This window comes from Protopterus annectens, chromosome 10.part0 (assembly GCF_019279795.1).
Source record: "Protopterus annectens isolate FY-2018-M chromosome 10.part0, PAN1.0, whole genome shotgun sequence".
Lineage (NCBI taxonomy): Eukaryota > Metazoa > Chordata > Ceratodontiformes > Protopteridae > Protopterus > Protopterus annectens.
Genome location: NC_056744.1, coordinates 977,746,748 through 977,762,092, shown reverse-complemented (window position 1 = coordinate 977,762,092; position 15,345 = coordinate 977,746,748). Strand labels below are relative to the sequence as shown.

Here is a 15,345-nt window from a genome sequence, read left to right as displayed (position 1 = left end):
TTTAGTGTGGATATGTCAGACAGAAACATGGATAACACTGTATGGATCAGTAGGTCTGCAGTGGGAAAGCTGGGTGTAAATTATAATATGTAATAATGGGTCACATGCAGTAGGTGGAGTTGACACTATAAATTGGCCATATGTGTGTGTGTGTGTGTGGTGTGGAAGGATTATCGTGGCAAGGCTAGCCACTTGACAGTGTAAACCTTGGCTGTAGATGATTGCCACTGTTGAACTGACATATCCTGACCTCATGTGCAAAAATGTGAAAAAGGGGTTGTGGATGTATATGGTAGCAGATGGTGTTGTCAACTGCTTGTTTTTTTCCAAAGGGTTGTAAAACTGTCATCCAAATCACGTTTAGTTGATGTGTGCTATAATCAATCTATGTTTTGTCTACTAAAGTGCATTGCTGGGGAAATTCCTTTGGTCACAGTTGTGTGACTGTGGAGTTAGTATACATACATAAATGGGTGTGGGATTCAAGCCCCCACTTAAAGGTTGGTGTATTCCTCTCCTTAAACATATTTTGTTTGTGTTGTCATGGTACACTATTGTTTACTTTCTATGTAACAGTCATGATTTATTTGTATATTTATTGGTGTTGCAGCAATTGTTTGTGAGTAGTTACCAATCGCTGTGTTCTATAGTGTTTTTGTTGGACAGAGTGCAGAGAGTGTTGTCACTGCTGTGCTGTTGTGTATGGATGCAAGTTCAGTTTCTTTGTATTGTTGATCAATGCATTTTTGTGCTCAGTGAAGTGCCTTTCATTATAATAGGTTTCCATTGCAGTTTCAGGTAATCATATACATGAGTTTATGTCATGAGACTGATCTATAAAATGTTTGAATGCTAAGACATAGACAGAACAGTTTAAATCAAAAAGATTTGAAAGCAAAAACACATTGAATCACAAAAATTCAAACAAAAACTATTTTGTTTGCAGGAGGCAGACCCATCTGCACACCGTCTGCAACTTAAGTATTCTAACTCTGAAATCGCAGTGTAGTGGAGAAAGGGCAAATTCCCCAATCCCCACTGTACCATGATGTCACACATCAAAACATCTGCAGCATTCAAAAATGTACTTTTCATATTCTTCAGCCAGTATTTCAAGTGCTTGCTGTCGAAATAATCCACTTCTGTGCACTCACACACACAAACACTCTTGACGTTTGTTTCTAAAATGTATTCATCCCTGTATTAGTCATGCAGATTCATTCAATTTTACCTGAGAGTCGAATGGGGGATGCCATCACTTAGGCAGTCATCACAGGTTTTTACATGACCATAACTCCATGATGCCCATGGCACCCCTGGTAATGCAGGTCCCATAGTGCTGGTACCAGATCATATGATTCTGCTCCAGCTACTTCTCAGAAACAAGCTTCTTGGTAGGAATGTGTTCTGGTTGTTTCTGCTGACTTGATGTGATGCTTGGCCACTATGTGATACCGGTCTTACGGTTAACAGAGCTGCCTTACTTTTCCACAGCAAGCAGGCCAGTATAGGTTGCTTTCTTCCACTTTGCTCAGCCATATCCTGCAGTGTCTGAATCACTAGTTAATCCCGAGTCATCCTGGTCACAGCCAGGACCTTTTTCTTATGTGCCATGACTATCTACCAGTCTGTTGGGTTGCCTATCACTGTTTGAAATCACACCTAGATTAATTTTTTTCACTCATAGATTTACCCTTTAAAATTGTTTTGATTTGAGGTTGTACCTTTTTCTCTATATGGTGCAACCTGGAGTGTGTTATATAAATTAAGGGGCATGAGGGTAAATCCATTCCTGGCCCCAACACACACTTTTGTTTTTAAGTTGAGTGCATCATGAGGTCAACCAGTGTAGGACACAGTCTGAGATGGGAGAAGTGTGAGAAATAGTACAGAAGGAAGATTATTTTTTAATGGTATACATAGAGAGTTAGCGTGAAACTAAGAACTGCCATTGCGTTTTTTGTATCCCATCACCATTTAAGCTTCATCAAGGCTCAGTTTCGTGCTTGCTTCTGATTTTGGAAATTGTACAAGAAAACTCTTTGGTTGGTCTTATATTATGTGGTTATGAGTTCCTTGTTTGTCATACTATGATTATTCAGGCAAACAAACACTAAAGATCAGTTCACTTTTTTTAATTTCTGTGTCAGAATTCCCTCTCTGTCTTTTTATAGAACATTCAGAAACCAAAATAAGCAGCAAAATAAGTGAACATCAGTATGGATCAAGTTCATGTTCAAAAGCCATATTTTGGAGTCATTTTCAGCTTAAGTACTATTTTTTGTTAAACATTTTTAGAGTTTCTGCCAAAACAGAAGCAAGGTGCTGATATTTTAGAATAATTATTTTTCATTATAGCTGAGTAACATGGTTAGAAAAGAAAGCAACTTTCAAAATCGAATTTCTCTTCTGTAGCAAGCATATGGCTAAAAATGTCTGAGGTGCATGATCTGAACTTGCATTTCAGGATCATTGCAATGTTGTTGCAGATCAATCTTTTATTTTCATACTAGTGAAAAACTTATCTTAATGGATAAGCCAGTTTGGTGTGAATATCTCAGTGCAAACTATGGACAGTATAGGAATGGGGAAATTACTTGAGTATGCCTTTCTCACTGGAAGGAGACTTTGAAATCAAAGTACTTCACATGAACAGTAAAATAATCATATTATCCAGGTAAAGTTGTCGCTGTAAATAATTAATTTTATCACTAAGAACATTTCTCATTGACTTGTATATCAATAACATGATCAGTCATGCTTGTGTAATGGGTGTACTTATAACAACATGTAGTGGTATTAATTTGTGTTCATTTCTCACAGCTTCATATTGTTTTGTTGTTTCCAGCTCCAAGGTGTATATGGCAGACCTGGAATCAGCGATACACTACTCATTGCGAGTGGAAGTGGGCCTACAGCGTGTGTTGGCAGGGGAGCAACTGCTGGCTCTCAAAAGCTTTGTTTCTGTATTGGCTAAGGTAACAATCATGAAAAAGTATATTGTCATGCACACAGATTTATCACTGTTGTATGCCAAGATTGCACATGGCCCATCCTAATGGATGAATGTTTTTTTTTTCAATTGTAATAATGTTCCAGTAATGACAGGATAACGCAGAATTACACATAGGAAACTATGTATTAATAGCAGAAGGCCAGCAAGATTTGGGCAGGGGAGGATGGGAGTAAGGGACGTGTGGCTTGCCCATCTCAGGGGGACGTTTTGGTGATTCTTGGCCATCTGGTGTGCTCCAGTGCAGCTGGAGGTTTGTATGTAAGTGACATAACTGGAAGGTCAAGGGCTGTGCAGCTTCCCAAGTCAGTGACTGCAGCCCTTGTCTGCTTGTATGAAGGAGCATATAGAGGGGAGGGGGGGTCGCTGCAGTGATGTGGGTGCTGACTTTACCACTGTTGGTACACTTAGTGATGCAAAGTTGAGCTGCTTGTTGAGGGTGGAAACTGTGTTGTTCCTGACCCAAGGATGGTCTCCATAGGGTCCCAGTCTGGGGTAAAGCTAAAGTTAACTTTGCCATGGGATGTGAGTGAGTGCCTGCCTTCAGTCACAGAGTCCAGATGTAGATGCAGGCAGGGTATAGAGCACTGCCATAGCTGCCTGGATGATGGCCCCTTCATATGGCTCTTGCCTGCATGCTGGGGATGCCCAGTAATGGGAATAGGCTGAAGTCTGAGAGGGGGAGGCTTAATGGTCAGCAGGGATAAGGGCAACAAATAAGCAAGTATGAGTTGACTAGCAAGCTGAAAAAAAATACTTTGATTGTGACTACTCCCCAGTCACAGTCCCACATAAAACTCCATAAAAGGTAACTTGGTGGAATTGACAACTGCAGTGGGAAGTGGCATATAAAACATAATCTGAATAAAATGTTATAAAGTTTTACTATTTTAAAATTAGTGTTCTTTTGAGTGAAATCATTTGTTTGATCACTAACTTTTAAACTACATCCATCAGTGATGCATTAAAGCATATTACAGTTAATGATTTCCAAGTTTCAGGCTAACAGCTGTGCTTCTTTGTATCAGTAGCCTATTAAAAAATCAGCTACTTTTCACCAAAGAAATAAGCCAGTTGCATGAAGGAACCAAGTACCATCACAACACCTGTTTCTAAGTAGTCCTGTTTGTGTTTCTCTTAATGGAAACAACTCCTGAATGGTAGTTTGGGAGAAATTAACAGCAGAGAGAACTGGCAAATTAAAACTGACAATGAGATACTTGAAAATGAGTTCTGTTCTCTAAAATCCAACTTACTTTTTGGTAAATACCTTGAATACTGTGGTATTAATGTATTAGAGCAGTAATATTGGTATGTTTACTGCTCTTAACAGCTTCTGTTTTCAGTGTATCAGCTAGGGTTCTCTTTATAATCAAATTATTTCTGGTGCTGTAAAGATATGCAAATTAACTTCCTGCCACAGAAGCAGCAAGATGTTAGGAACCAAACAAACTGAAACTAGGACCTGTTGACTCCAATCAAGTAATGGATTGTTGTGTTTCTGTTCCTTTCTGTACTTTTTATTGACTGTGTACTCCATGTTTATTTTTTTCCCAAACACCTTTACTGAATTATCACGTGACATAGGCAAATTTACATTCAAATAAAAGTATTTTGATCACAACCAGGTGCAAGCCCATGATTTCTACAAGTGGCATTTAGAGATGGGTGGGTTACAATCACTGTATTTTTCTTTCTCTGTTTCTTAATGACAGCTATACATATATTGTTACTTCCCTTCAAGTCTGGGTCTGTTATAAAATGGATTTTCTGTTCATATGGGAATTTTCATTTGTGTTTGTGCTTATATTTAGTTGTAAATGTGCTAAAATATGTAATCATTTTCTATGTACAAGTGCCCTAAAATTAAATATTATAAAGCACGGCTGTGCACAAAGCAAACAATCATAGAAGAAGCAGTTCATTTTATAAGCAGAATAATGCGCTCTAATGTGTGGTTTATCGTCTGATAAGAGCATGTCCTTGATGCTAAAGGCATTTGGTGTAAGCACCGTATGCATTGCTATCAATCAGGAGTGTTTTTTTATTTTATATATATATATATATATATATATATATATATATATATATATATATATATATATATTTTTTTTTTTGTTTTGTTATATCATAGACCACACTTATTTCAGAAATACAGTTTCTGTAAATATAAATACAGAAAGAGCAATAATAAAATCCAATGACCTTTATTTTTCTTTCTGGGTGCCTTGATTCTAGGTCTTCCAATGGGTAACAGATATGATTCTAAAATACACATTTTAAATACTGTAAACCAACCAGCCATAAAATACAAACAATTAAATGCTTTTCAGTTAAATATCTGAGTCATTACTTCAGCGCCTGAGACAGCAGGTTGTAATGCATTAACATTTTAAGAGTACATTTTTACAATTCCATCCTAACTTATCTTTAACATTACTCTCATTTCTAATGTTAGCCACCTTATGGAGTAAAATCATTCTGTTAAACAGTTGCACGTTAGAACCATGGCATTCTGAAAAGTGTAAAGCAATAGTGCTGTTATTGTTAAAATTTCTAACATCATTGACAAGGTTTTTTAAAAGTTTCTAGAACTTAATTGTTGCTGTTTTTGTTTGTATTGCTTCTTTTTCCATAGACCAAACCTCGCTGTGTTATATTCTTTGCATATGTTATGCTACATCATTAATTTTCCGTACCTGCTTTAATCATATGTAGGATTATGGGCTACCTGATTTTGTCCCAGTAAGCAATAGGTGTAAGGCATAGAATCAGTCCTGCAAAGACGGGTCTACTTCACTTTGTTGAAAAACCTATTTGTCGAGCCCTATTCATCGCACCCTTAATCCAGCGAATGTTAATTTAAGCGAAAATTTTCCACGGGGAAAATGCTTGGCCATCATCAGGAATTTGCACTTTTCTCCACTGTAGTGCGATCTCAGAGTTGGTATATTTAGTTAAGGGGGTGTGGGAGGGCTTTTGTGACACTCGTTTGCTTGGCCAAGCATTTTTTCCCCCTGAGAAAACGTTCACTTAAATTAACTTTTGATGGATTAGGGCTTTGACAAATAGGGTTCGGCAAAAAGATATTCGACAAATAGGTTTTTCGACAAAGTGAAGTAGACCCCTGCAAAGGCAGCAGTCTTTGCAGGATGCATGTCCATAGACACCTATAGGCAGTGTAAAAGACTGACATTTCACCTGTTGGCAGTCTTTAGGATGTGAGTGCAAATGGCAACTCTAGCAAGAACCCAATGACACACAGGGAAGACATGTACATTCTACACAGAAGGTCCCACCTTGGAGGTAAACCAAATAATCAACTGCTGTGTGGCAGCAATGTTAGCTGCTGCACCACTGTGGCAACTTGTATTATGTTATGCTATATTATATTATATTATATTATATTATATTATATTATATTATATTATATTATATTATATTTTATATTATACTATGGCAGGGCTAGCCACCAGGCGGTGATAACCTTGGCTCTAGATCATTGTCACTGTTGAAGTGACGCCCCGACCCCATGTGCAAAAATGGGAAAAAGGGTTGTGGATGGATGGATATTATATTATATTATATTATATTACATTATTATTATATTTTATATTATACCATGGCAGGGCTAGCCACCAGGCGGTGTAAACCTTGGCTCTAGATGATTGTTACTGTTGAAGCGACATCCCGACCCCATGTTTAAAAATGGGAAAAGGGGTTGTGGATGGATGGCTATTATATTATATTATATTATATTATATTATATTATATTATATTATATGTAACACTACTACTGTAGAAAAAAAGTTGACTTCTGTATTGTAGTTCAGTATTCCCCAGATTTTTGCAACTGTGCATTAATTATATAATGTTAATATTGCATTATGCTGTATATCTTCACATTGTTATTACAGTATTGTCCTTCAAAGCACTGACCTAAACATAATTTATGTGGCCTTCTGAAATGTCAAAACAGACACTTGTCACGTGTGTGCTGTTATAGTCAGGCAACTGATTGATTATATGAACACACAATGGCTGCTAACACACAAAGATATTGACATTGCAGTCATACCAGAAATGTTACCCTGGGGATGGAGTATGTATAACTGGGCACATTTAATATAGTTGAGACAGTTGGGGGGGGGGTGCAAGTGTGTATATAGATGACAGTGTTGTAGTGAGTGGCTAGTGTTGTAGTCTCAAAGCAGAGTCTGCATGTCTTCTATGTGGCTTTTTTTGTACTGGAATGCCATAATTTCAAGGATTGCTTCTCCACTCATTCTTTGGCATTATACCCAGTGTCCCACATCCATTGTCAGGTTTACCTGCTACTCTACTTACTCCCCCAGACTTTCCCTGTAGGGTTGGGGTTAGCACGGAACTTAAGGGTGTCCTGGGAGTCTGGCCAACTACGTCCACAGTGGGGAGGTATTTTTTTCTATATGATCAACCCATTCCCTGCCTCCTTCCCTGCATTTGCCAATCTTGCCCGAGCTCTACTTCCCTCATTTGACTAAACATCCACTTAGGGATCATCAGTGGTGAATGCCCTCCCTCCTGGGATGAGCCTGCCTGTCCCTCCCTTCCAGCACCTCAAACACCAGAGACACTAATCAATCCCAGGTCACGTGGTCCATGGTTAGGGCTTTATCGCTCTACACCAAGGAGCTGGCATTTCAAGGATAACTTTGTTCCTTATGCCTATTGCTTGCTGGGATAGTCTCATGCTCCCAGCAGTCCTGAACTGGATAACATGTGTATTGAAGATGAATGGATGGAAGGTATGAATTTATATCTCCACCTCAGCAAAATGTTCGATACAGTGCCACACAGGAAGAAAAGATAACTGACATAAAACTGAGACCTAGACTAGCAACATGAATGAAAAAATGGTTGACATGTAGGAAACAGAGAGCATCAGTTAATGGTGAACTTGCTAATGAAAAGATGGGAGCCAGTATCTGGAATTAGGATGGCCTTGTTTAACAAATGTATATCCAGTATCGCTAGAGTTTTGGAGCAGAGCACAACATGTTTGTTTCAAAAGCATTAATATAGAAAAGCAGTACCCTTTGCCGAGTCTGACAGAGTTTTTGGATATAATATTAGTCTGTTGTTGCTATCCTGTACTCTTCCTGTACCTCTTTCTATCCCTAGCAAAGTCTGCAGTAGTATTCGTGACTCACACTACTAGAGATCGATGTGTCTTACAGAATTAATTAGACAACTGTTTGCTATGACAGTTTGTTATTATTATACCAGAAAGGAGATGGAAATCATTCGTTGTGGATACCTCTCAACTGTACAGATTTTCACCTCATATTTTTGGTCTGTTTTTCATAAAATTGTGTTTTTCTGGCAAATTAGTGGCAAATCATTAAAGATTGAAGTTAGAAAGTAATGACAGACATTTGAGTTTCAGACTTCATACACTTCAGAAAATTTATGCTAATACAAAATCTGTTCTTCTATCAACTTTCTAAGTTTGTAAATGCAATATTGATTAATTGTCCCTATTTTTGGCTTTTGTCCCACTTTTATTTATGACTTTGTCCAGATTTCTTCCTCTAAGATGTTGAGAGGTATGGTTGTAGGCTGTTTACAATATTACAATTTGTAAACAGAGAAGTTGGAATAGCTTCCCCTGCATAGGAAAAACATTAGTTATTTCAAGAAAGAGAAAGAGAGTGCAGATTTGTTATCATAGCCTAATGCTGTAAATTAGCTACTGCATTTCCACATTGCAGCTGTTTGTTGTCATGGCCATTTCCATATGGAAAGAATGCATCTGTGCTCATGATTGCCTTCTGGTTTCACAATTAAAGCCAATGAAGTTTGTTGTAGAAGTATATTCTTCACTTCAGAACCACAAAAAAAGATGAAAGAAGTCTGTATGATATCTTTCTAGTGTTCATAATTTCCTTGCAGCATTGGTATGTACAAGTAGTGAGGCAGGCAAATTAGAGTTTACTAGAATGACACAGAATGGCAAACACGTAGAAGGAAAGGAAGATATTTTCCTGTTTTTTATGGTCCTCAGAATCTTCCCACTCACTCCCCTTCCCCCACCCAATTTACCCTTTCATTCCACTGGGGGAGAGCCCTCCTGATCATCCATTCCCTGATGGAGGAGAGAGTTGGATCATAGGGAGCAAGCCAGTCTACAGATCCCGTACACTCTCCTATTCCCTTGTGAGCTCCACTGTAGCTGCCTTGGGCGATGGGCACTTGCTTTTGTGAACATCCCATGCAGTTTACACACACATGTGCTAGACTCTTTGTGCTTCACTGATACACCTGCATTTATGCAGGTGTTGACAATGCAGTAAAGCCAAAGTATCTCACTCCCTTTAGATGGGTGAGCCAGTATTGGCTGCTCCCTCTCTTAGTCCCTGTAACACTTGTGCTGCTAATCGAACATGTGTCATATATGACGTGCAGTCATGGCTTTGTCCCTGTGTACTACAAGTCCACCAAAATAAGTTGTTGAAAGTAAAAACATTCAGAAGATGATCGAATAAAAATGTAAATACCCGAATAAAAGGCTAGCAGGTAACCACTGGTTAAGGGGCAAGTAAACTAAAAAAAAAAAAAAAAATTTATCTAAAGAAACAAAAGGCATTAAAATTAAGTATATAAAACAAAAACATTAAGTTTGGTTATGTGACACATAAGAATAAAACCCTGACTTTGACCCAGAAGACTTGGGTTTGAATAGCAGCTTTGATGCCGGAAAAGCTGGCTATAGTTGAGTGGGAGTGGACATCTGATGTTTACTCACCCATCCTAGAGGGAGAGGGTGGTGTTTTTTTGTTAGAAGATTACCACCATGCAAGCAAAGCCAAGATCAAGGATGTGGGCTTGGTGATCCCAGTCCAGTGATAGTAGCCCTCATTAGTGTGTGGGTGGGAGCATGCATATTCATAGGAAGGGTGGAGGATGCCTTGCAGTAACATGGATGCTCAGATCAGCCTCCGAAAGTGTACTTAGGACCTTAATAGAAACACCCTCATTGTCCCAGTGCACCGAGGACACAAACTACCTTCATGGCTGCCTGTTTTGGGCTTTTCTGGGTGGCTCCTGCCTCTCTGCTGATGATGCCAAGTATGGGGTTCAAATAGGCAGAAGACTAGTAGGGTGAGGTTGATGGCTGGCTGGCATGGAGACATAAACTATATAGAAAGTGAAGACAATTTTCTTGGTCTGATACTGGTAATAGTTGAGTGGTTTGGCTTTCCAGCCACAGGTAAGAACATTGGAACATAAAAACAATACCTGGCAAGTGGTTGTTTGGACCATAAGATGCCACGCCACGTACACCTTTAAGCAGATACAATTAAAAGTTTATGCCTCCCTTTTCAAGCAGCTAATAGTATTTAACTCCCAGATTAAACAGGACTGTGCATGACAACCATGGTGAAAATATGTATTTCCCATCCATTCTTCAAGACTAGCTTTACAGGTAGTCAAAAGTACTTTTCTTGACCTGTGGTAACTTATTCCATAGTCTAGGAGTACATTGAGTTAAGAATCTCTCTCTCTGTACAAATGACTCTTGTTTATTTGTTGGTGTAGATTTAGGCCTTTAGTGTTCATGTTTATAGAGCCTAAGGTCAAATAGGAAAGATTTAAGGCCTTGATTTTCTTATTAAGATACATTTGGGGGTCTTTCTAGTTGAGCATTATACTTTGTTTCATACATAACAAAGGGAGCATTGTGTTCAATGATGGGTCTGATAAGGGAAGACTATAGTTGCTGGATATGTTCATTACATCTTAAAGATATTCTGTTGGAAATTAACTGGACCAGATAGGAGGATTTCCTGATTCTGGTGGAAACATGGTGATCAAAGGAGAGAATTGTCCATATAAAACACAAGTCTCATGATTGTGTCTGCCTGAAGAAGAGCACCATTGAAGTTATATGAGGTGGGAACAGCTTTTTTACCGACTGTTACTACACTGCACTTTTTTTAATTAAACCTGAGTCAACTGTTGAATGAGAAGCAAAGCTGAGTATGCTTCACCTTAGAGAAGTAGAAGATGTAAATTTTGCAGCTGGTATGGAACAAACTCTGATGTAGTCTGCCAAGTCAAACTTCATTTGTATGTGATGACTTGACACCACTGTGAATGTCACAGTCTTTTTCCTAAGGGTTAATGTGGTGCGGCTGGATCTCAAAGAGAAGGCAGACTTGGTTGTTGTCAGTTATATATGAAAAGGTTTGTCTTGCTAACCTGGTCATTGCTGCTAAGATTACTGACAAATTGCTTTCCAGGCTTGCTGCTTATTTTTATGTTGCCGTTTTTGATATTGTTGTTGCCTGCTCCAACTTCTGCAAGAAGTCCAAACTTTGGATAGTTACTAGAATCCTTTGGTATGAGAGAGTGAAACATCCATTTCATATTGCTGCGTATCTGGGTCTTATTTTCTAGTTGCTTCAGTACTTTCTGAGATAGTGAGACCCACATTGTTGTAGCTTATGATGCTTTTAATTGTTTTTTGGCATAATTTGAGATGTTGTATGCTAAGCCAAGCACACTTGTAATCACTGTCACTGAAGCAGGAGCTTTAAGTTTGAATCCACTGTGGCTTAGCCACATTTAATAATATGAATTCACACTTTTGTCAGCTGTCCTTGTAAGTTCTGAAACATTTTTTTTAAGGAAATGTCTTGATGTGCATTGAGGTAGGTCCCTTGTTTAAGGATCTTGGTTCAGTAATGCAGTGTTTCTCTAATCCTCAGTTTGCAGAAGTGTACATATTTTCACCGGATTTATTATAAACCTTATTTCCTTTATCATTTTACAGGGTTTTGAGATGAACCACTTCTGTGTAGCTAAAGCTCTAACCTCAGGGTCAGCTATTTTTTTTTGTTTTGTTTTTATATATGTATATGTATGGGTCTCATACAGAATGTCAAAGCTTAAAACTTCTAATTGCATATGGTCAGAGACCATATGATCGAAGTTTTAAAACTTTGAAATTCTGCATGGAGATCGGCATACAGCGCCGAACAGGAGATTTCCTTTTTTCTCACTGTAGTGCGATCTCGGAGTTGATATATTTAAGTAGTGGGGTGTGCAGGAGAGCTTGCCCCCTGCATATATTTATTTTAGGTTGTTTTTGTTTTGTTGAATGATTGACATTATAAAGTTTGATCATATGGTTTCGACCATATGTGTTCGATATTTTGCATTGTTGATCATTCAACATAGACCCATATATATATATATATATATATATATATATATATATATATATATATATATAATTTACTCTATTCCTGTAGTTTGCATTTATCATCCAGTTTCTTTATAGAGTAGGTAGCATTGATTTGGGCTGTAAGGGCAATTCTTTGCATATATTCTGAAATTGTGGAATGCTGTGGTGGTTTTATAAGGCCGTGTCTTTGGCCTCCGCCCCTATGGTAATGTGATTTCCAAAGACCCCTCCCCCTTCATTGCTGTTGTGTATGGTGTAAGCTGTTTATATGATCTTTGCACCCATTATTTTCCACAAGTCCACAATACTGAGTGCTCACCCAGCAGGCCAATATTGCTGTTGAGTAAACCTCCTTGACTACATATTGTCTCCTGCTCGTTTTCCTAGAGCTGAGCAAAGCTTGGAGTCCTAGTCTGCATTCCAGAAGTGTTTTACTTGATCCAGTGCCATGTAGGCAAACTTAAGTAGCCTTGATTGCTAAGTCACACTTGCTTAAGTTATTTTTTTGAAAAAAAGAATGCTCTTCCTGTCACTGTTCCTGATGTAAGACTGTCTTGAAATTGCCTTCAGCAAGGGGTTTCCAGTTTAACTGGTTTGTGGTAGCACTGTACCTGTGGGTCTCTTCTACTGTGTTTTTACATTAGGTGAACTGTGTTTATTCATCTTGTGGCAGGAGGTGTTTGCCTGGTCTGTCTGAGTAGGGAAATACAGAAAAGGACTCTTAGTGTAGTCATTTTATTGGCCATAGGGCTCTTTAGTTAGTTTTCTGTTTTTTTTCTGTGCTGCTATAAATTTTGCATGTTTATGTGGGTTACCAGCTCCCTTTTCGGTAGCAAACATCTAGAAAACAAATGTTACCTGTAGAACAGTCCGTAAAACTGTACCCTGTAAAACAGCAATATAGGACAAATACCTTGTGCAACAACAAACTTAGAGCAGCTAGATGGGCATCGAGGAGCAATGCCTACAGATTTAGTAGAATTTAGTATTGCGTAAACATTAAAGTTAGAATTTAGTACTGTTTAGTGTAATCTACCCCAGTAAATCACCCTTGTTATTCTGCATCAACAAAGTACCATTAATAGCCTTTTGACCCCAATACACCAACCCTTGTAGCGTACCAATCAAAGGACTGGACAGTATGGATATGCAATTTCCTAACTTCTCTGTAGTCGGCCTGGTAAATATGGGCATCTTGAGACAGTGTAGCAATTGTTTCAGGTTTTCCGACAACCACTCATTCCTTAAAGAAGCAGACACAGTGTACGAGAGGTGTACTTACACAATGACACTGGAGTCTAAACTGTCACATACAAGCACACATCAGGTTGTCAAAACCATGCACAAAACAACCACCTCACTTAGACTACCATATATTGAGGCACTTAAAAGTAATCTTCCTAAACAACAAAAATCACCTGGATTACCCATTTTCAAAGCTATGTCTCAACAAGCCCAAAGGCACTCAAAGAAACAACAGCTAACACCACACCTACTGTCCCTATCAGTGGAGCCCCAAACACTAAGCCTCTAAGGCAAGCAAACACACTTTCTGGGACTCTCATCATAGTAAACATCATTGTAAGGTATACTGATGCCCCTCTAACCAGGCTGAACAAGGAGAAGATAAGTGTTAGTAGCTGATTTGGAGGCAGGATCCACCAAATCATGCACACAATCAAGTCATTACACCACAGGTACTAGTATGATTCCGCCATAGTCCGTGTAGGTGTAAATGACCAGAGACATACCTCCCTGGACTATATGAAGAGAGACATTATGGAGCTTTCAGACTATTTGTCTCAGGCTGGTACGAGCCTAGCATTGAGCAGCATATTAGCATCAGTGGGGTTGATGCCACAATATGACTAAAAAATGATTTCAGCAATTGGCTGTCTTTCTGTTGTCATTCTAAGGGGATCCAATATTTGTCTGCATGAGAGGACATGGTTAACAAACCATGATGCTTTACCAAGGATGGTCTGCACTTTTCCCCTATAGGCTTTCGAATACTGCCTAAAACTTTATCCAACCCCATAGTACCTTTTTTTCGGCAAATGCCAAATTGACAAACCTACCGATATAGCAAAATCAGCTCAACAACACCTGAAGGTGTTACTACTCAATGCTAGGAGCGAAAATTAAAAAAAAAACCTACACTCCCTCCAAGCCCTCCTCACACTCAAGAATGTAGACGTTTATGCAGTTACTGAGAAGTGCTTTAAAGTGGCAGGGAGTATCCCAGAAGTGCAACATTTCAGTGCCTTCCACACTTTTAGACCAGTAGCTTCAGCGACAAAGGCTAAAGGTGAAGGTGTCTGAATATACATCAATAACAAGCATACCTCTAGGGTGACTAAACAGGATGTCGTGCTGGAGTTTCTCTGTGTGCAGATCACTGTAGACAAACTCCCATGCCATATAACTGCCAGCTGTAGGTTACTCTCCGTGTTTCAAGAAGCTCACAATGCATACTTGGACCTGCTGGATACACTTTCCATCTAACCTAACACCATACTCATGGGAGACTTTAATTACCCCTCTATAGACTGGGAATCCTACACAGCCTCAAGTGTATAGGCACATATATTCCTGGACTTCGTAAAAGCAAACACCATTGAGCACATAGTGGATACACCCACTAGAGGCCCCAGAATACTGGACTTTGTGCTCACAAATATTGGAGAATGCTGCCCCCCCCCCCCCCCCCCCCATGTCTTGTTCTCTCTGGTAAAGTGCGCGCATAACACTGTCTCCTTCGAAATCAAAATCAACTGTGTAATCTCGTTAAAACCAGTAATAGTTAGGAAGTATTCCAAAGCAAATGACCTTTTATTTAGTGATGGTTTGACAAAACTCAGTGCCCCTCCAAACCCAGAACCACAGCAGTCTATGCTGAATTGCCCTCAGAAACTCTGTACAACCATGTCAATGGCTGCAAAGAGTCTGCTGTACCTACCAGAAGTAAGCCCAAGACTAGTCCCACAAACAAACTGCCCTGGTGGCATCCCAGATTAAACAGGGTATACAACAAAAGAAAAAAAAATTATGGAAAAAATCAGAAAGGGTCATTCCCATAAAGATAACAACTCTCTCCTCA

At 39.0% G+C, this 15,345-nt stretch overlaps 1 protein-coding gene across 1 annotated transcript in view; it reads left to right on the top strand.

Moving 5' to 3' along the window:
* The window catches only part of QSOX1 (quiescin sulfhydryl oxidase 1), a 1,259,897-nt gene that overhangs the window by 836,418 nt on the left and 408,134 nt on the right, over window positions 1-15,345 (top strand). Inside the window, exon 8 of the mRNA XM_044085745.1 lies at window positions 2,849-2,978. Coding sequence (XP_043941680.1) covers window positions 2,849-2,978 — 130 coding nt within the window. The remainder of the gene's footprint in view (window positions 1-2,848; window positions 2,979-15,345) is intronic.